Source organism: Labeo rohita, chromosome 23 (genome assembly GCF_022985175.1).
Source record: "Labeo rohita strain BAU-BD-2019 chromosome 23, IGBB_LRoh.1.0, whole genome shotgun sequence".
NCBI lineage: Eukaryota > Metazoa > Chordata > Actinopteri > Cypriniformes > Cyprinidae > Labeo > Labeo rohita.
In genome coordinates, this window is record NC_066891.1 from 7,916,894 (window position 1) to 7,938,298 (window position 21,405).

General features: G+C 36.5%; 2 protein-coding genes across 4 annotated transcripts; both read right to left on the minus strand.

Moving 5' to 3' along the window:
• Positions 1-210: 210 nt before the first annotated feature.
• On the minus strand, positions 211-7,130 carry pmelb (premelanosome protein b). 2 transcript variants are annotated; one of them, XM_051096640.1, is made up of 12 exons: positions 7,047-7,107; positions 6,097-6,210; positions 5,304-5,450; positions 4,381-4,521; positions 4,142-4,303; positions 3,689-4,054; positions 2,543-2,734; positions 2,256-2,396; positions 1,241-1,346; positions 955-1,160; positions 781-871; positions 211-582 (listed from the first exon to the last, which is right to left on the minus strand). In XM_051096640.1, exons 1-12 carry the CDS (start codon positions 7,099-7,101, stop codon positions 444-446), a joined length of 1,860 nt encoding a protein of 619 aa, XP_050952597.1. In that variant the 5' UTR covers positions 7,102-7,107; the 3' UTR covers positions 211-443. The 2 variants fall into 2 exon arrangements, with proteins under 2 accessions (XP_050952597.1, XP_050952598.1); XM_051096641.1 differs by lacking the exon at positions 6,097-6,210 and having other exon boundaries at positions 781-874; positions 7,047-7,130.
• A 3,888-nt stretch (positions 7,131-11,018) lies between these two features.
• ccnt1 (cyclin T1) lies at positions 11,019-21,182 on the minus strand. Of its 2 annotated transcripts, XM_051096625.1 has the most exons (9): positions 20,965-21,182; positions 20,078-20,159; positions 19,858-19,986; positions 18,302-18,362; positions 16,433-16,495; positions 16,273-16,318; positions 15,796-15,959; positions 15,403-15,473; positions 11,019-13,932 (listed from the first exon to the last, which is right to left on the minus strand). In XM_051096625.1, exons 1-9 carry the CDS (start codon positions 21,132-21,134, stop codon positions 12,682-12,684), a joined length of 2,037 nt encoding a protein of 678 aa, XP_050952582.1. In that variant the 5' UTR covers positions 21,135-21,182; the 3' UTR covers positions 11,019-12,681. The 2 variants fall into 2 exon arrangements, with proteins under 2 accessions (XP_050952582.1, XP_050952581.1); XM_051096624.1 differs by having other exon boundaries at positions 16,273-16,495.
• Between the last annotated feature and the right edge of the window lie 223 nt (positions 21,183-21,405).

The following is a 21,405-nucleotide window of genomic DNA, read 5'->3' on the forward strand; positions in this document are numbered from 1 at the left end:
AGTCACTCAGAAGTTGGTATTAAGGCCATACTAGGTTTTAGGGAGGTGCTAATGAGTTACAGCAGTGGAATGCTTGCATGAATGAAGGAAAGCAGGTCATGGTATCAAAAGGTCTTGTAGTAAAAAGCCTTAATTAAATTGAATTTTTTTTAATCAAGAGGAAAGGCCAGAAAGTAATAGCAGCTTTTGTGACATTTTATTCAGTTGCTTTAAAAAATGCTTATTGGCCAAAATCTCTTTAGATTTGAATTTAAAGTACAAAATGTAATGAAAAACACGCCTTTGTAGAAAAATGATTTGGGGTCAGATGTATATAAAAGAATATAAAATCCCAATTCAAATATTACAGATTAAAAAAATTAAATGGTAAAAAATAATTAAATGTTTTTACGCTATTCAAAATGGTGCTAATGTAACATTACTTTTTTTGTCTTAAGCAAAATTCACACCACTCCTTTTTTCTGATCTGCCGTCTTCTGGTTCATTAGGCTCCAGAAGAGCACTGGCATTGAGCTCACGCCAGCGTCTTTGGACTGGCATGCAGCAGGATCTTCGGTCAGCCTTTGATACCCTTTAAGACGCCTAAAAAGGTTGAAAAACGAGGCCAGTTAGTGTTCTCCAACCAGTTTTACCAGTTAATGTTCACACTAATTTGCTTACTGATTAAGCTTTAGAAAATCTAGAGGAGCAGGTTGAAATATTTATAATAGTTCATGAATAATTCATCCTAGATGAATAAATCAGTGCATAATTATATTATACTGTGTTGGAGTGACTTACTTATATGCAAAAGCCACAGCACCAACTACTGATACGACAGTCAGGATGCCCAATAAGAGAGCAGCGGCACCTGCAGATGTCAACCTGGAACCTGCTAAATAAAGACTGAATGAATAAGCAGCACTGCTATATTTTCAGAGCACCTATGTTTCAAAAGTAAATAAATTAACTCACCTATGTTAATATTAACCCTGGCATTTGCGACAGCCAGACTGTCGTCATTCATCATGGACACATTGACACAGAAGATCCCAGAGTCGTTGAAGAAGTGTCGAAGGATGAGCTGGCAATCTGAGGTGGGGCTCACAGCACTGCAGATGGTCGTAACTGGCACATGGCAGTCTGCATCCGACACTACAGTGCACACTTCAGTGGGGAGGCTAGAAAGAGGAGGTAAGGTCGTGAATTCTCCATCAGCCTGGATTTTGTGTTTCCATCTACGTGTTTTGCCAGATCTCACCTTCCTTGGCAGGAAACGGTGAAATCAACAGCATTCTGTTCCATCTCAGTTAGGAGAAAATCATCAGCTACAGCCACCTGGACAATTTGGACACTCTCAATGCCCTCTGAGAACACAAACACTACATTACATTACAGTAATTACATTACTCCTCAATATACAACATATACAGTTGAAGTCAAACGTTTAGATACACCTTGCAGAATCTGCAAAATGTTAATTATTTTACCAAAACAGGAGGGATTATACAAAATGAATGTTGTTTTTATTTAGTACTGACCTGAATAAGATATTTCATATAGAAGATGTTTACATATAGTCCACAAGAGAAAATAATAGCTGAATTTATTAAAATGACCTTGTTCAAAAGATTCTTAATACTGTGTTATTACCTGTTTAGTGATAGTTGTTCATGAGTCCCTTGTTTGTCTTGAACAGTTAAACTGCATGCTGTTCTTCAGAAAAATCCTTCAGGTCCCACAAATTCTTTGGTTTTTCAGTATTTTGGTGTATTTGAACCCTTTCCAGCAATGACTGCATGATTTTGAAATCCATCTTTTCACACTGAGGACAACTGAGGGACTCATATGCAACTATTACAGAAGGTTCAAACGCTCACTGATGCTCCAGAAAGAAACACAATGCTTTAAAAGCTGGGGATGAAAACTTTTGAATTTGAAGATCAGGGTAAATTTAACTTATTTTGTCTTTTGGGAAACATGTACATATTTTCTGTAGCTTCTGAAGGATAGTCAAGTCAAGTCACCATTATTTATATACCGCTTTTAACAATACACAATTGTGACAAAGCGGCTGTACAGCTGTACAAGTGGTAGTACTAAATGAAATTATATTTAGGCAAAATAAGAAAAATGTACACATCTTCATTCTGTTCAAAAGTGAAATATCTTACTCAGGTCAGTACTAAATAAAAAATAACATGCATTTTGTATGATGTGCAGAACTTTTGACATCAACTATAAAAACGGAATACTGATCAAGGGAGCAATCTCACCAATAATCTCAATATTGGTTGAGAAGGATCCATAGCGGTAGATCACGCAGCCATTCTTGTTTGGAGCCTGACGCTTTATTATTGATACATGGGCCTGGTTTTCAATGTGGTCTCCCTTCACTTTCGCCTCCATGTCAGCAGCTGTTTTGGAAATTTGTGTTTAAATTTATATTAATATATAATTTTTTATTATACATTTTTAACATTAGTATGTACATTTATATACATAATATAATTTATATGAATTATATTAAATGAAATGTAAAATATTTCTAACTGCAACTCACCAGTTGCCTTCAGTCTTGTCTTTGTCGCAGGATGCAAAGTTTCAGACATCTCAGCTGCAGATCTAAGATCAAAGGCCTTCTCGAGGCTGGATCTTGTTGGATCTCCATTTGTAGGTGCGGGTGGAATAGTTTTCATTGTAGATGCAGGTGTGGATTTCTGAATGGGAGCTGAAGACTTACTGGTAGCTTGATCTGTTGAATCATTAAGTAAATAATAAGTACTCTGACTTTTACTATGTCTGGAAAAAGCATAGATTGTTTTTTATGTCACGTTCTCTGTTTCATAAACAAGCGAATGTTGTTAGAGCAAATTTTTGATGCAAACTTTTAGCTAATGTTTTAAATTAAAATATTCATTGGCTAATCGACGTGATTCAATCGCAGTCGACGACTGGACGAAGGATTTGACTGATGGCGTGAAAAGTCAGTTACTAATACTAAATGATATTAGTAATGTTTATTGTAAATGTAAAGTATATTTTGGGTATACATGACTCTAAGTTGTTAGTGAACATAACTTGCTGTAAAACGCGAGCTGTTGTGCTGAGGACTAGTTTACTATACTAATTCATAACGTCAGGCTAAGCTCAGACCTATTTTAAGTTATGTAAATAGGACATTACACCCCTTGCTCCTGAAATAGTTTTTTTTATGGACAAAAAAGTAATTAATAAATAAATAAAAATAAAACTACTTTTAATTGTGGAAGTCCACCTTATTTTTCCTATCCACCTTATTCTTCAGCACGGAAGTAAACCTATGGGCAAGACTTCCGGTTCATTAGCAGCTACAGATAAATAACCAGAAGAATAATGACGTGTAGTAAATGGTAAAACTGTTTGTACAAACCAGATAATACATTAAAATAATATGGTAATACTCACCAATTTGCAGTATCAAGTGGCAAAACAAGCTGTTTTGTACAGCTAAAAATAGCTTATCTTAATTATGAACATACTAGTTTGTAGTGCAGTTTTACTGTTTACTGCACTTTATTATTCTTACTGTTATTTCCCTACAGCGGCTAATGAACTGGAAGTCCTGCACATTTACAGAAAACGGCTTACTTCCGTGTTGAAAAATAAGATGGATAATGTAAAGTTTGTACTATTTTTACAACTGTAACTAACCAGTCAAACCATGCACCTGTAGTGATGTCTTCGGTAGGGCGGATGAGGCTCTCAGAAGTGAGGGTGTTGGTGGTGGGACGGGTACCAGTCGGAAGATTGGGTGGAGTTGCACAAGATGAATCCGGGATAGCTGCTTGTACGACAACTTGTGGCTTGAAAGTACCAGCTGCAATGTAAGTATGTGTGACGGTGAGTTCCCTGGAGATTACAGTGCCACTGCCATCCCCGAAGTTCCAGTTAAAAATCACGTCTGATTTGCTCAGGTATTGGCTGGGGTCGTGAAGGGTGATGCTGAAAGCCACAGCTCTGTTCTGGATGAATTTCTGATCACCTTCATCTTTGTCATTCACCTGCGTCAGGGAAACTGCAAAGGGAATCTGGTCTAGAAAAACAAGGATTAGATATAATGCATTACTTAAACCATAGAACAACACTGGTTATTAAAAGATAAACACTGAGTTATGCTTACCAGTGATACTGAACTGTGTGGATGCATATCCAATAGGGATGAATTTGTCTTTTTGCCTATAGTGATAAATGACAACATCCATCACGTAAGAGCCAAGAGGAACGTCATCAGTGCCGATGGTCAGTGATGAGGAAGGGCCGTCGCACACCTGCCAGTATTTTCCTGTCAAATGCAACAGAGGATTGTCAGGATGGTTAGATGACTGCACATCACAGTACAGTAAGTGCTTCTTTCCTTACCCCAGGTTTTCCATACAAACACATAAGGAGGTTGCTTGTCTCCTTGTTTAGAAAGCAGAGGGGCGTTAGGGAACACAGCGTTCCATTCATCTGCAGAGTTCTCCTTGGTATAGACAGGCTCACCCTCATGGAACTGTGTGCCTAAATTAGAAAATTGCCACTTTTAAGATTAATACAGCTAGACTTGTTGATCATAGTGCCGGCAGCAGAATGTACACTAGCAGTACAAGGTTTTTGAGCAGTAAGATTTTAAATATTTTTTTAAAGAAGTCTCTTCTGCTCACCAAGCCTGCATTTATTTGACCAAAAGTACAGAAAAAACAGTAAAAATAAAACTTTTCAGTTTGAATATATTTTCAAATCTCATTTATTCCTGTGATTTTAAAGCTGAATTTTTAGCATCATTACACCAGTCACATGATCCTTCAGAAATCATTCTAATATTCCGATTTGCTGCTCAAAAAAACATTTATAATTATTATGTTGAAAACAGCTGAGTAGATTTTTTTCCAGCTTTCTTTGACAACTAGAAAGTTAAGAAGAACAGCACTGATCTGAAATAGAAATCTTTTGGAACATTACAAATGTATTTGTCATCACTTTTTAACTTAAAGAATCTTTGCTAAATAAAAGTATTAATTTCTATAATTAATTTCTTCCCTTTTATGAAAGCTTTTTATTTTAGGTAAATGCTGATCTTTGGGTCTTTGTATTCATCAGAGAATCCTGAAAAAATGTACTCAGCTGTTTTAAATATTGATAATAATAATAATAATAATAAATTATTTCTGATAATAAAGAATGATTTCTGAAGGATTATGCGACACAAAAAACTTAAAAATCTTACTGTTCAAAAACTTTTGACAGGTGGTATACATTTTAATCTTTGTAAATAGAATGAGATGAAGATAACAGGAACATACCATTGATTGTGCAGTTTTTTGCCCATACAACTCGTCCATCTGGCAAGAGCTTTTGGTTGTGAGGGAACACAATGTCAATGGTGAAAGTGATTTTGGCACCGGTCAAGGTGGGTGCATCATTTCCCACATCAAACTTCAGTTGTCCACCTGTAGAAATGAAATACAGTACATTTATGCTTTTTTAATGTACTGATGCTTTTATCTACACTGAAATAAAGGGTACCGAACGGGGGTTTTCACAGAGATGCAATAGAAGAACTATTTTGGGTTTCTCAAAGGACCTTTCAGTGAACAGTTTTTAAAAGAACCTAAGTGAAGCGTGAAGAACATTTCAATAATTTAAAGAACCTTCTTCCACAAATACAGAAGCTTTTGAAGGTTTTATGGATGTTAAAGGTTCTTCATGGAACCATTGGTGGAAAAGAACCTTTAGTTTTAAGAGTGTAGAACCATAATTTTGGAATTCCCCAAGTGATTCCTTTCAGTGATTGGTTCATAAAAAAATAATTTTTTATTAGTGCGAAGAAAATTTTAAATCTCTAAAAACCTTTTTGACTAAAGAGTCTTTTGTGCAATGGAAAGTTTCCGAAGTTCCTTCATTTTTAAAAGTGAACACAAAAAATTCCATTCTATTCAAGATAAACATTTTTATCAGATCATGCACTCCTTTTGAATCAAACCTATGACTTTGAGCAGAATGCTACTGAAAAAAGTACACTAAAACTACAGTTGAAAATATTACTGTAACATGTAAACATGCAACATAATTTTTTTTTTTATTGCATTTTATTACCTGTCCAGCTGTTTTTGTAGTGTGGGTCTCCATCTTTCCACATTGGGAACTGTTTTGTATTCCATGTTTGATATTGACTGAATCTAGATTTAGAGTTGCTTCTGTCAACTTGGCCTTATTTAGAGTAGAAGAGGGAAATTGAAATAAGATTATTTAGAGAAAACTAAAATTATTTGAGAGTAAAGGCACTGGAAGTCCTATAACTCTCATTTGACTATGAAAGCCACAAACTTTAAAGTCTAGAATTGGTTGAGCCAGTGAGAGGTGGGGCATGTGACCGGATCAAGCATTTAGCACACTTTACGCAGTGTTACCCCAAATCCTGTGCATGTGATGGTCAGCTGTACATGTGACCACACTTTAGGCTTTACTGCATAAAGGAGGGGTTTGCTCTTAGAGCACAGGCTAGCATAACTCAAAATCTGAATGCAGTGCTACAATGATCACTGAAACTCAAAAACGGCTGGTGCTACAACAGTCAAATTCATTCCAATATAAGCATCAAAGACATTACAGTAATGCTCAAACTATGTTGTATTTTTTTAAAGTTATACAATGTATTATTTCAAATTTGGTCTGATTAGCTTACACACGTTATGACTAATCTTGGAAAATTCCCAGACATTCTCGTTTGGCACATTGTTAGTGAACTTTTAATGAATATAAAGGGGTCAAGGAGATCAGGACATGTCATGCAGCATTAAATCTACCCGTAGGGTTTAGGAATAACTGAAATAATTAACTATTATAGTATACTTTTCCTGACATCCAGTATTTTTCTCAATGCAGTTAAAAAGAACCCTGCACTAAACATAATCACTGGTAAACATCATTAAATTATAACACCTGGGAAAAACCATATACAAGCACATGAAGCTGTGGCTGTTGGAAGCAGTTAATATTGCATAATACAATAAATACGAATAAATAATATTGAAATGTTTACTTACTTGTTAACGCCACAGAAAAACAGGTCACTATCAGTATTCTTGAAAGCAGCTTCATTGTGTCACTTTGTTAACGCCTTAACGACTTTCAGCTTCAGAGGCATCGCTCTTTATATAGACACGTCCTACATCTGGGGCTGAATAGCTCCTCCCATCACTTAAGACCATGCAGGCACGCACACACACACACACATATGTTGTGTTTCCATGTTTTATGGGGACATTTCATAGGCGTAATGGTTTTTATACTGTACACACCGTATTTTCTATTGCCCTACACCTACCCTACATCTAAACCTAGCCCTCACAGAGACTGCGCACACTTTTACTTTCTGAATAAAACTCATTCTGCATGATTTATAAGCCTGTTTCCTAATGGGGACCTAAAAAATGTCCAAATTTACTGGTATTACTATCCTTGTGGGGACATTTGGTCCCCATAACGTGATAAATACCAGGTACACACACACATACATAAATGTGCAATATTTTTCGGTGAAGCTGTGCAAGAGAGTTGTTAGATTAAGATGCCATTAATTATTAATGATACAATTAGATTAAACAAATTTATTAATTGGCCTGATCAGGCATGCATGTGCAGTTTGTAGAGCCTGATTTTTACATAAAATATCCAATGAACCAATAAAAAATGTAAAATGGGGCAAAAAAAGATTAAAATATATATAATAGTTCTGAGCCTTAGTGCTGCAAACAACCACTGAAGAATTTTTTGTTTGTGCAAAATGTTTGATTTGACATCTTGAGGCTTATTTTTACAACCATGCAATAATTAAATATGTTAAATAAAACAAATATCCTTTATGTATTTAATCCCATTTTATTAACCAGTGTCTTTGCTGGTGACCTTCGATGATGCAATTCAACCATACTAATAAGCAAAAATTACTTTAGATAAACTAACATTTGTGCTTCATTTCACTTTTGGTGTAAAAGGGCTTTAACATTAGAATTGTTTTTTATATTAAAAACAAAGAAGTAAGCCCTGCGCAGATTTAAAAAACGCAAAAGTAACATAACGCATTACTTTCCATAAAACGTAACTAAGTAACGTAATTAGTTACTTTTTCAGGGAGTAACGCAAAATTGTAATGCATTACTTTTAAAAGTAACTTTCCCCAACACTGTTGAGATTACAAACTCTTTTCCAAGCTGAGCTTATTTTAATGAGGAATGAAGTTAAAGAGTGCGTACATGTGATATCAGTGGACTTGCATGTGGCTGGACATCTGACGCTTGTAAAAAGCTTTGTTTCTTAATTGGGTCAGTGGCCATAAGCCAATGTGCTTTTTTGCCACATCTGAATATTTTAATGCCCTAACAAATGCAATCGACTGCATTTTGAGATTTGGTCCTAAAAATAAACATGCATGTTAATTTCAAGGTGTGAGTGAAAAACAATGTTACGTGCAAATGAAGGGAAATTGTGTCGGATTTACTGTAGACGGCTGGTACAGTATCAGAGTCATGCGAGATCAAGGATGGCTGACTCCAAGAACAATAGTCTATTCAGGTCTGAGCGCGCATTCACTGTGAGCACTACAAGAATCATTTGCATTTTGTGAATACTAATACACAAAGGTTAACAGGTTTGTTTTCGCACTATATTTCAGTGAAATATATATATTGATTTGACTAGTGAGGAGGGACGAAGTGCTCTTAATTGTCAAAAATAATTGTACACTGCAAGAAAAATAAAATACCTTCCTGCAAAATATACAGTTGATGTCAAAAGTTTACATACACCTTGTAGAATCAGCAAAATGTAATTAGATATTTCACATAAATACATTTACATATAGTCCACAAGAGAAAATAATAGTTGAATTTATAAAAATGACCTTGATTCTTAATACTGAGTTGTTACCTGAATGATCCACAGCCGTGTCTTTTTTTCTTTAGTGATAGTTGTTTATGAGTCCCTTGTTTGTCCTAAAATGAAAAATCCTTCAGGTCCCACAAATCCTTTGGTTTTTCAGCATTTTTGTGTATTTGAACCCTTTCCAACAATGACTGTATGATTTTGAGATCCATCTTTTCATACTGAGGGACTGATATGCAAGTATTACAGAAGGTTCAAACGCTCACTGATGCTCCAGAAGGAAACATGATGCATTAAGTGCTGGGGGGTGAAAACTTTTGGAATTTGAAGATCAGGGTAAATTTAACTTATTTTGTCTTCTGGGAAACATCTTCTGTGGTCTCTGAAGGGCAGTACTAAATGAAAAAAAATATAATATTTAGGCAAAAAGAATAATGTAAACATCATCGTTGTGTTCAAAAGTTTTCACCCCCCAGCTCTTAATGCATTGTTTTTCCTTCTGGAGAATCAGTGAGCATTTAAACCTTCTGTAATAGCTGCATATGAGTCCCTCAGTTGTCCTCAGTGTGAAAAGATTGATCTCAAAACCATACAGTCGTTGTTGGAAAGGGATCAAATACACAAAAATGCTGATAAACCAAAGAATTTGTGGGACCTAAAGGATTTTTTTAGAAGAACATCGGGCAGTTTAAATGTTCAGGACAAACAAGGGACTCATGAACAACTATCACTAAACCAAAAAAACATTTATGTCAAATATCTTATTCAGGTCAGTACTAAATGAAAAATAACATGCATTTTGTATGGTCAGGAAATTAACATTTTACAGATTCTGCAAGGTGTATATAAACGTATGACCTCAACTGTAACTAATTTTTTCTTTTGATTGTGGGGTGAAATCTGAATTATAACTCACTCTAATGCAGGCAATGTTCCATATTAAGGCGTCAATAAAACAATAAGTTACACATTACGACTAGACAAATATGCCTGGAATGGAAAGTTAATCAGGATTACGGCAGCTCTTGTGACTTTTTGGTTTACCCAGATTTCGGCTTTTCGGCATCTTTACAAAAAAAAAAGAAAAAAAAAAAGCAGATTTTCAGAATTGTGTTCTAAACAGCCACATTTAACATTCCTTGTTTATTCTTGTATCTCTTTATTCCAGCACTGAATTTGAAGGCAAACCATGAAGGTGTTGACATCAGGTGGAAGCAAAACTGGTCGATTTGTCGTATAAAAATCTGAAAAGTGAATTTACTGCAAGAAGCATGAGTAGAACGTCTGTCACATTATAACAATTTACACTGCAATCGGTAAGAAAAACACCCACAAGTATGTTTCTCATAAAACATTATTGTACATCAACCACATTTATAAAAAGGAACCAAGTTCACAAAAATGCAAACCTTAACTTCTGACAAGAAACACCCCGACAATTCAAAACCTGAGAGTTCATGTGGTACCACTAAAACACAGAAAACAGTATATACATTTGATAAAATGCTATATTCTTGAGACAGAGGTACATAGAAAATACAGTGGTGACATGAATTGCATTAGACCCACAGAACGCCTTCTTTCTTCAGTCTTACTGAACCAAACTAGAAACCACAAAACTAAAACATGATCTTAAACCTTCAATTTCTATTTAGGAACGAAAAAACAGGGAGAGGAAATGAGGAGTGCATCATATAGGGAATATATGCCAAAACTATGAAAAACTGATCTTTTATAGCTTATAGTGTCTTTCGTATAACTTCACAATGATCCTGAAATGTTCCTCAACATCTACAGGCACAATCAGGAAAACCATAGAAGTACGGCGGAATCCCTGCTAACATCTTATTAAAAGAACGCGACATTAAAGTAATTTACTCTGACTGTAGAAACTCAAATTCATGCTTCCACTTTTTTGTCCATAAAAACTGATCAACAAAAGTCATGCCATTAATTCAGTACAGTTAGAGAAGTAATCTGCATTATTAACTGCATACAAAAACATGATCAAGCAAGATATGGAGACAATCTTGGTAAAGTTACAGACCGATTGGCTCAAAACACTTAAATTTCCACCAGTTTTAATTTCATGAATCAGGATTGGATGGCTTATCATAGTCATGACCTTGACACGATTACAAAGCGAAACAAAAATGGAGGTATTACTACAAATAAACTTTCTCCCCATTCGCTCTACAAGTGTCGATTTGAGTGTTTAAACACAGACATATAACAAATACCTAACAGACGGCATATTTAAAGAGATAGTCATCCAAAAATTAAGATATTCTGGAGTCCAAACATAATCAACAGGGTTGCCAGGTTTTCACAACAGAACCCCCACCCAATTGCGTTTCCAGAGGAAGGGTCCCCCATTAAATATTGAGCTCCGGGTTACTGCTGTTGTTTAAACCAGCGGACATGAAAAACAACCCACAGTAACAGCGCTAAGATAGCCCAATTTGGCGGCAAAACCGTGGACTTGGCAACACTGATCACCAAACCACACAGACTTTGACTATATGGACAAAATAACTTTTTGAGCTAATGACAAAATGTACATATTTTTGGTGAACTATCCCTTTAAAGTTTAAAAATGAAGCTATGATGGACAATAGTGCCACCATATTAATGGTAAATCATTTATAAATGCAGACAGAATGAATCATTTTTTCCAACCAAAGAAGCATCAAAAAAGTTAGTTCGGCTAAAAATGTTGAAAAATGTATTTTTACCCATCACAGATTCATTTTCACTCAAGTTTAAAGGCCATTTATAAGTCAGTTCCATCATTAAATGACAAACAGCCTGTATTTAACAGCATTTGGGTTTGTGTTGCTGAGAAATAAAAACAAAAAACCTGAAATTAAACAATGAAATGAGTAGATACTGTTGTGTATAGTGTATCATAAACGAGCGTGATATTCTACAACCATTTAAAACAATGACTGCATCTGACTCTGAATCTAGAATTGTAGGTCTACTGGACATACTTTCCCAAAATTAGGCATATTCTTGTTATTTTTTTGGAAAAAATGTAAAAATAGCCAAATTACAGAATGAATACAAAGCTGAAGGTTACCAAAAAAAAAAAACAAGACATCACAAACATTTACCAAACGAAAACAAAACATACTTCAGTGACTATTCATATATTAGAAACATACATTTTGATGCAAATATTGGGGTTCGTATGTCCATATACATGACGTGTCAAGTAAATACAGACTGGGAAGCAGGTTACAACAGTATAAAAATAAATCCAGATATCGTCTGACGCATTCAAGCAACGACTGCTAATAACTATGGTTTTAAAAGGCTAATAATAAATACCATACTTGATAAAAAAAGACATATATTGTTAGCAAGACTTAAATCCATACATAAAACAGAAACATTTTCCTTTTTGCATTCAGTTACACTTTTTAAAGAGGACAACGGGTCCCTCTCATTCAGTAATACATACCCTTAACTCCATTATGCTTTTCTGTTAGCGCTGATATAAAACTGAGCAACATCAAAAATAGTATGTACAATTTTTTTTTTCAATAAATAACATTTTTGCTTTTTTTTTTTTTTGCAATATTTTGTTCTATTATAACATTATTGCCACAGATGGGTGTTGTGAACACACTCGCTCGCACAAAACGCAAGACAACATGAGGGCAAAGATTCACCAGGTACATTTTTTGCCTTACATTACTCTGCTGTCAAACGCAATATCACAAAGTTAGATGCACGAAGGATTCCCAAAACGGCTGATTTGATCAGCGTGTGGACGGATGAGCGGAAGGGGGTTTATTTGGGCAGCGGCGGCAGAGGTGGAGGTGGTTCTGAGGGTAAAGGAGGCGCCTGGGCTCCTCCGCGAGCGCTACTGCTATATCGGTACTCTCCGTACTGAGAGCGATAGTCAAACATCTGAGGTTGCGCCGGCTGCATCCCCTGCGCGCTGAGCAGCGAGTTCAACATGTCAAACGTGTCCTGGTACTCGTTGGACTGGCTGCCCGTATTGTGGCCGTTCGTGTCGGCTTTGTCCGACTTGGAGTGCCCATAGTTTCCCTGATGGTGAGAGAGGCTGAGCGAGGGAAGGATGTCGGACCCCTGACCCATCGCGTGGGACGGCACTCCGGGAAGCGTCGGCAACTGAAACGAGTTTCTGGACGATTTGCTGACTTTCGAGGAATGGGTGCCGGAAGGATCCGGCAAGTGGGTTCTTTTTCGAGACGAGGATGACGAAGAACTTGTTCGCACCGAGTCACCTGAGACCTTTTTGCTACTTCCTGACGTGCTGGCGGAACTCGAGTGTTTTTGTGCTGAGGATGAGGAAGACGATGCTGATAAAGAGCCGGTGGCGGAAGAATGATGGTGGTGATGGTGATGATGATGGTGGTGGTGGTTCGAGCGCTCCCGGTGCTTTTCGCGACTTTTGCCGTCTTCTCCGGACCGCCTTTCTGGAACCCGTATCCGCACTTTAATGTCCTGCTCAGATCCTCGACTGCTGCTGCTGCTGCTGTGCCCCCCGCTACTGGATTGGCCTGGCGCCGGGAAACGCATTTTTATGGAACTGCGTTCTGATCGCTCGTCCAGCGGGATCTTTAGGACGATGGGTGAGGGGTTGTTTAGGTCTGAGGAGCTAGAGCTGGACTGCTGGTGGTGATGATGCTTCTCCTTCCTCTGCTGGTTCATGAGTGCCTGGGCGGCAGTGGCGTATCCCTGTTTCACACTTGCTTCCATGTTCTCCAACTTCCGCTTTTGCGCCGCCAGCTCGTCGGCATGCTTCACACGATACTCGCTCAGAGACAGCTTAGCAGGCGCGTGAAGCTCATTGGCGGTGGGCTGCTCCTTGGCAGGAGCCTGCCAGTGTTGGGATGAGGGATCGGCGCTGTGATCGTCGACTGAGGAGTCCATGGAGGAACCGGAGGCTGGGGCGGAGAGGCTCATCAGCCCGGCCAACGTGCTGTCGGACGCTGCCATTGAGATCATGTTCATGATGGCTTCTGATTGATCACCATCTTGTACTTTTGATTTCTTGGCAGTTTGACCTGCAGCCTGAGGCACAACAAACAAGAAAATTATTAGAATGAAATTTGTATGGTCACAACAAATCTGAACAAAAGGTTTTTTGGTAACACTTTAACAAAAAGGGGTCATTTATTAACATTAGTTAATGTATCAACTAACATCAACAAACAATGACCAATACATTTATCACAAATTTTAATAATCTTTGATGATGTTAAAGAGGTCATATGATACAATTTCTTGTTTTCCTTTGTCAAAAGATCTGTAAAATTGCAAAGATTAAAATCTCAAAACCAAAGAGATGTTCTTTATAAAAGTTAAGACTCAGACACGCCTTCTTAAAATGGCTCATTCAAACACGCCCCCTTATATCTACGTCACGGTGTGGGAAGATTTGCGTAACACCGCACAAATGTATACGCAAAGAAAGGCGGCATAACTTTTATTCTATCTGCAGTATTGTTGCAGCTGCTGCCATGTTGTGAAGGACTGTTTCCTGAACCTGAGAGAGTATCCTACAAAGCCGACTGTGCACACTGTAAAGTGGGGCAATTCCAACTTTGCAAGGACAGTCTGGCGCTTCTGACTCACAGCCCGTAAGTACGTTTTCATATTTAAAGAATTTGCTACTGGCTATTCAAACGCGAGTTTTGAGCAATGTAGAGTAGTGCTTATATTTCTATAATCACGAATGCAGACATGGTGTTGTGTTAACATGGTGCAACGCAACGCGTAACCAGCAAGAATGGATTACATTAATTAAAATATACAGTAAAAACATTTGGAAAAAACAAACAAAAAAAAAACAACACATTTAGATAATGATGTTGAAAATTCAAATTTGCTATCACAGGAATAAATTATATTTTAAAACATTAAAATAAAAAGGGTTGTTTTGCATTGTAATAATCTCACAATATGACGTTTCCACTGTATGCTTGATCAAAACAATTCAAACATTAAAAAATAAAAATCATATAAACTCCACTTGGGTTGTTATCTAATGCAATGAAATTTATTTTTTTAGTTTTCTTAGGTGACCAAATACTTAGGGATGCACCTAAAATTCTAAATGCATTTGGCCTGAAAACTGAAACTGAAAATGCTTTTAAACAATTATTTATTGCTTTATTAAATAATATAAAATCATTTTGCAAGGCTTTTTAATAATAATAAAAAAAATACAAGCCAAAAAAACAAACAAACAAAAAAAAACACTTTTATTGAAAGTAAAACTAAAATTGAACAGAAGGTATATTAATATTAAGTATCAATATATTATTTTTATTCAGTTCTATGCAACACAACAAAATATTTTTATTTATTCAAATAAACTATAGCCCTGCAAAGTTGTTAAATATTATCAGAGAACTGGAGGCGAGCAGAGCACAATATATTTTTCAGCAGGTAAAATTTCAGTGCATCCCTACTATTACTTTGTGGGCCCACTGTTTTTGCAGTTATCTACATATAAAAAATGAAGGCAAACTGACTTACTTTCCAGTTTCTGATGCGTTTTAAGCGACTGGGCGTCTTCTCCAAGATCTGCAGGAACTCATGAGTGAGCTCTGTGAAATCATTATTGAAATCTTTAGGACTTGAGGAAAAGAGATTCATTTCAAATTCATTTAAAAGGCTATAGTTTCTTTTCCTGGCTAAAACCCTGAAATTTATTCCAGGGCTACACTACATCCCTACTAATGGTTGCTTATTGAAAATTACAGTAAAACCATCTTTAAATGTAAACTTCACTGAACAAACAATGCTTTTTAAACAATGAAAAACACATAAAACAGCCATCACATCCTTTTCTAAATCTCTAGCATTAAACTTTCCCTTGATTAGATAGACAGTTGTCATTTCAAAAGAAAATCACTTGCGAAGACATACCATCCAACAGCTCAAGGGTCACCGTGGGGTCAACATACTCCCACCAGTGTTTGCCGTCTGTGGAAACTGGAATCTCCCAATTGGACCATTTGCAGGCCAGATGAATACAAACACAGGCTACGATAGGCGGGCTGTACTGCAGGCAGAATGTAGTCAAGTGGAGACTGCAGCAAAAAGAGCACAAATGAACACCAAAAAAACATGAGACAAAACAAATTTGTGACAAACACTATTGCTACACTAGCTATAAATACACTACTATTCAAAAATTCTATTTCAAATAAATTCTGTTTAATTAACTTCCTATATTTAGGCTACATTGCAATGCAACATTATCAACCTTACCACGTTACCATTAATAGTTTAATAAGTCGAATAAGTTTTAATTTTAGCATTTTTAATCTAATTTGTAGTAAAAATGTAACCTTTGAAAAACGTAGTTTACACATGTGAACACGGCCTTGAAAAACAACATACCTGTTTGTTGCCATGAAATATGAGGTCTGAGCCAAATCCTTACTCGCTGGAACAACAAAGGAAAGCTCATAATCAGACGTGATCTGTGAGCTTGGTAGGCTAGAAGTACCCATTACTGAGCAATATGAAGCACAGTTTACTGTGAGCAGCTGGTTCTCACCTCGCACAAGCTGGGTACACTTGACAACATGTGTGTGGGGATGATCAATCGTGATCTCAAAAGCTAAAAGGAAGAGAGCAGATGAGAGAGAGACTTTTAGTTTTTCGTTTGACCTATAATGACTCTTCAGAAGTGAAGCCCCAACACAATTTACACGATGAGTGAGTGAATCACAAACATGGGTCTTCCTGTGCTTGACTGGTGAAATATCTTTGAGCTCCATGCAAGTGGCCTGTAGGGCGATTTGGTTATAGTCAAAATCTTCAAAACAAATTACCATTACTGGCACCGGAAGAGAACTTTCCAAACAGTTGATACCATTGCCATCTCCTGATTTAATACGCTGTAAAACTATCATGCTATTGCACACAATCCTTAAAAAGTAGATATTCATATAATCAATTTTTTAGAAAACAAAAGATTTTTAGGCTAAATGCCATTAAAGTCAAAACAGGGTTTCTGCGAATCTTTTGAAGGCAAATGTAAAATTTTAAAACTTTAATAGCAAGTAAAAAAAATTGACAGGAATACAAAAACATTGAAGGAACACTCTACTTTTTAAAAAAAAAAAATAGGCTCATTTTCCAACTCCCCTAAAGTTAGTTGAGTTTTACCGTTTTTTTGAATCCATTCAGCCAATCTCCGAGTCTAGTGGTAGCACTTTTAGCATAGCTTAGCATAGATCATTGAATCCGATTAGACCGTTAGCATCTCGCTCAAAAATGACCAAAGACTAAGACTGACAGAAAATGAAAAGTTCCGATTTTCTAGGTCGATATGGCTAGGAACTATACTCTCATTTTGGCGTAATAATCAAGGAACTTTGCTGCCGTACCATGGGTGCAGCAGGTGCAATGATATTACGTAGCTGTCAACTCTCCCGGCTGCAACTCTGCATCTACACAAACTTAGTGCCGGTCACTTGATTATTTCGCCAGAATGAGAGTATAGTTCCTAGCCATATTAGCCTAGAAAATTGCAACTTTTTATTTTCTGTCAGTCTTAGTACAAGATATAACTACAGAAGAGTAAAGATTTAAATAGGAAAAATATTGTCATAATATATGGTCATTTTTGAGCGAGATGCTATCGGTCCAATCAGATTCCATTATCTATGCTAGGCTATGCTAAAAGTGATCGGCTGAATGGATTCGAAAACGGTAAAACTCAACTGTTTAACTCTAGGAGAGCTGGACAATGAGCCTATTTTCAAAAAAAGTGGAGTGTTCCTTTAATACGGCCAATATCAATGCTTCAAAGTTTTTAAAAAATTCTACTTAATTTATTTTACAAAAAACAAGATGCTTGGATAGCTCTGCTTCCAACCAGTACAATATGGAAATTTTCTGTACTTTCTAATATTCATTTTTTTTGCAGGGGACGCAACATTTAATGCCATGACTTGTGAATCTTTCTGCTTCAATTTAAGACCTTAAGGGTGGGGTGCATTATGACCCTTTAAGACATGCAGAAACACTGTAAAACCATTTTAGTTGACAAAGTTGACTTAAAATACATTGTAAGATAAATTATGATTTAAAGAGATTGAGGTTGGTACATGGTAGTGATGCTGTTACATGTTTTTTTTAATACTAGAAGTTGACATTTCTAGTGGACTCAACTCAAGATGTACTAGGATTAAACAATTGATAGAATTGTGAAACCACACACAAGGAGGACGCATTGCCAGATTAACATGGAAATAAAAATGAAAGTAAAGGTGACATTACTACAATGGCTCTTAATGAGGAGCTTGTCATAGTCCTGTTGACTCCTGGGAATTAGCAGTGAATGAGAGTAAATGTGGTTATTTGGTGCATCTCTCTAGTATGGTGATTCACTGACCCATTCTTGCCCTTCCAAACTTACCCAGGGTCTGAAGTATAATGCTCTCAAGAATGACCAGGTCTTGGGCTTGTTGCAGGTATGTCTGAGATTGAGAGGACAAGCAGGTTACTCACATGGTCTCTTGGTCATGGACTACATGCTCACTCGCTCTCATCAAATGATTACGACCCTCTTTTTGCACCAAGCCAATCACCTTATCAGACAAGCTATGCCCTTTCAATTCATCAGTATAAGAGTTAGCCAAGACTAACAGATAAAGACTGAAGAAAGTTTACACAAATCCAACCTAAGAGGAAAAAAATTAGATCAATTTAGCTGAAAATATAGAAATATGTGGGTTACACGTCCTGTTTAAAAGAAAAGCAATGTTATGGTTGATGCTGTGGTTCTGCTGCTTGTGATTAAATTTGATATTTTAGATTAGTTGATACAAATATTGATCTGATACAAGTTGCAATGTGTGACTTTGTGTCAGATCAAAAAATAAAGGAAAAAATGCATATAGGTTTCTGAAAAAAATCCACTATTTATTGAGGACATTGGAAAGTAAACTATTTCTTAAAGGCACAGTTCACCTAAAAATTAATATTCTGTCAATAATTACTCACCCTAATTTCGTTTCAAACTTGTAAGACCTTCATTCATCTTGACAAATTAAGATACCCTTTTAAAATATTAAGAAATTAAGATATTTTTGATTAAATCCAAGAGCTTTCTGACTCTACATTAACAGCAATGATCTTAAAGGAGAAGTCCACTTCCAGAACAAAAATTTACAGATAATGTACTTATCTCCTTGTCATCAAAGATGTTCATGTCAGTCTTTCTTCAGTTGTAAAGAAATTATGTTTTTTTTTTGAGGAAAATGTTTCAGCATTTTTTTTCCATATAATGAATATAACTTCTATGGTGCCCCTAGTTTGCAGTCCACTATATGGAGAAAAATCCTGAAATGTTTTCCTAAAAAAACAATTTCTTTACGACTGAAAAAAAGAAAGACATGAACATTTTGGATGACAAGGGGGTGAGAAAATTATCTGTAAATTTTTGTTCTGGAAGTGAACTTCTTTAATTTGTGTTCTGAAGATGAACGATTGTCTTACGGGTTTGGAACGACATCAGGGCGAGAAATTAATGATAGATTTTTCATTTTTGGGTGAACTGTCCCTTTAAAGGAATTACTCCTTTCATTTACAATTCCTCATGTCAGTACAAACCTGTATGACTTTCTTTCTTCAGTGGAACATAAAAGATGATCATTTGAAAAATATTTCTTGTGAATTTGTTTTTTTTCATACAATGCAAGTCTGTGATAACTAAAACTATTTGGTTACCAACATTCATCAAATTATCTTCTACGTTCCACAAACATAATGTTATACAAAGTTGAAACGACATGAGAGTGAGTGATGACAGAATTTCCATTTCTGGGTGAACTACTCCTTTAAGAAATAGTTAACTCAAAAAAGTAAAATTCAGTCAAAGAAAACTTACATTTAAACAAAGCAAGTACACGGAACGAATGACTCTCACAGATGGTTTGAAGGCCGTCTCAAATAGACAATATCATTACTTACGTCACTCCTAGTGTCTGGTGACGGGTCCTGAGGATTGAGACACGCATGGGTCACCTTAATCACATGCTCCAGCTTGCGGGGCTGTTCTTCCACCTTCGCGGCTAAAAAGAGAGCTGCAGGTGCGATCACCTGCGTAAAACATGACAAACGAAGAGGTTAGAGTTCTGTCCAATACATCCAGCTGTTTTTATAAAATCTTGTGGAAGGATAAAGCACATACATTCCGGTGGAAGCGTGTAAAGGACTGGATCATGTAGAACCGATGCATATACACAATGGCAGTGTTAATTGTAAGTTGAGACCTAATGGTCCAAAGTTAAAGATTGTAACACATTGAAAGCATTTAAGAAAACAGCACAACTGCTCATTTCAACAAACTCAGAATTCAAAAGCATCACAACTTTTGATATTTAGGAGCGCATTTCTTGAGTAATAAACTGGGCTTGTCAATCACAGATTTATAAAAATTATTAAATTCTTGCTTTTCAGTTCATTAGAGGCACTATCATTTGATTTTAGACATATTAGCGCCATTGTTCAAATATAAAAGTGAAAGCACTCAATCCTGCTAAAGGAAAAACGATTTAACTATTTTCCTTTAATCTAAGGAACATCATTAACCTAAAATTAAACAGAATAACTCATTCTCTTTCCTATTACTATATATTCTATTGCTGTTTCAGAACTTCTGTCCCACTGGGAAAATCCAAGATATGTTTAATAAATACTGACAGATACGTGTTTGGAATGGCATAGACACCATATAAACCTAATGCTAAAGTGTAAACAAATGGTATAAAGAATAACACAATGTAAAACGGAGAGTGGGAATGGCAGTGACACCGGCTGCGCTATTGTTCAGTAGCAGAGACACCTCCAGCTAGGCCCTGCGGCCTAAACTAAACCAAAAAACACCAAACTGGGACATAAATCTTTTATTCCCTTCGCCTTAATCCACTAGTTTCACAATACAAAAGGCGTGTTTACTGGTCGAGGCATTTCAGGTCTTTCTGATGCTGAAACTCAACACCACATAAGCCGCCCAAACCGGCGTCAGTCTCCTCTGAGCAGCTGCCGAGAACGACGCCTCAAAACTGAAAAAGATACACGTTGAGCCGCTGTCCCATGTCCTGCAGCAGGTTAGCAGCTTGCTGTCGGTACGAGAGCTCTTTGTCGGGATCAAGTCCCGCTCGGCGAGATGGGCTGTTTTCGATTTGTTCGCGCGTGAAGTACCATTTATTGTTATTTAGCGAAAGCGAAGGGAACGAAGCCGCCATTACTGAGAAGGACAATGTTTTAAAATCTCACTGCGTCACAGGAAGCGCGTCATCGCCGGCTGGAATGCGACTGTGGTGTGGTTTCACTTTAACCCGTTCAGAACTGAATGATGTTCCACGGATACAAAATTATCTTCATTTCTACTCCAAATGCATTCATAAATTGTAATTAACTTTTTTTTTTTTTTTTTTTTTTTTTTTTTGATAATTTTAGTCGTTTTTATTTTGTTTTGTTTTTTTTATGCCCATTACAAATGTACATACACCCAGA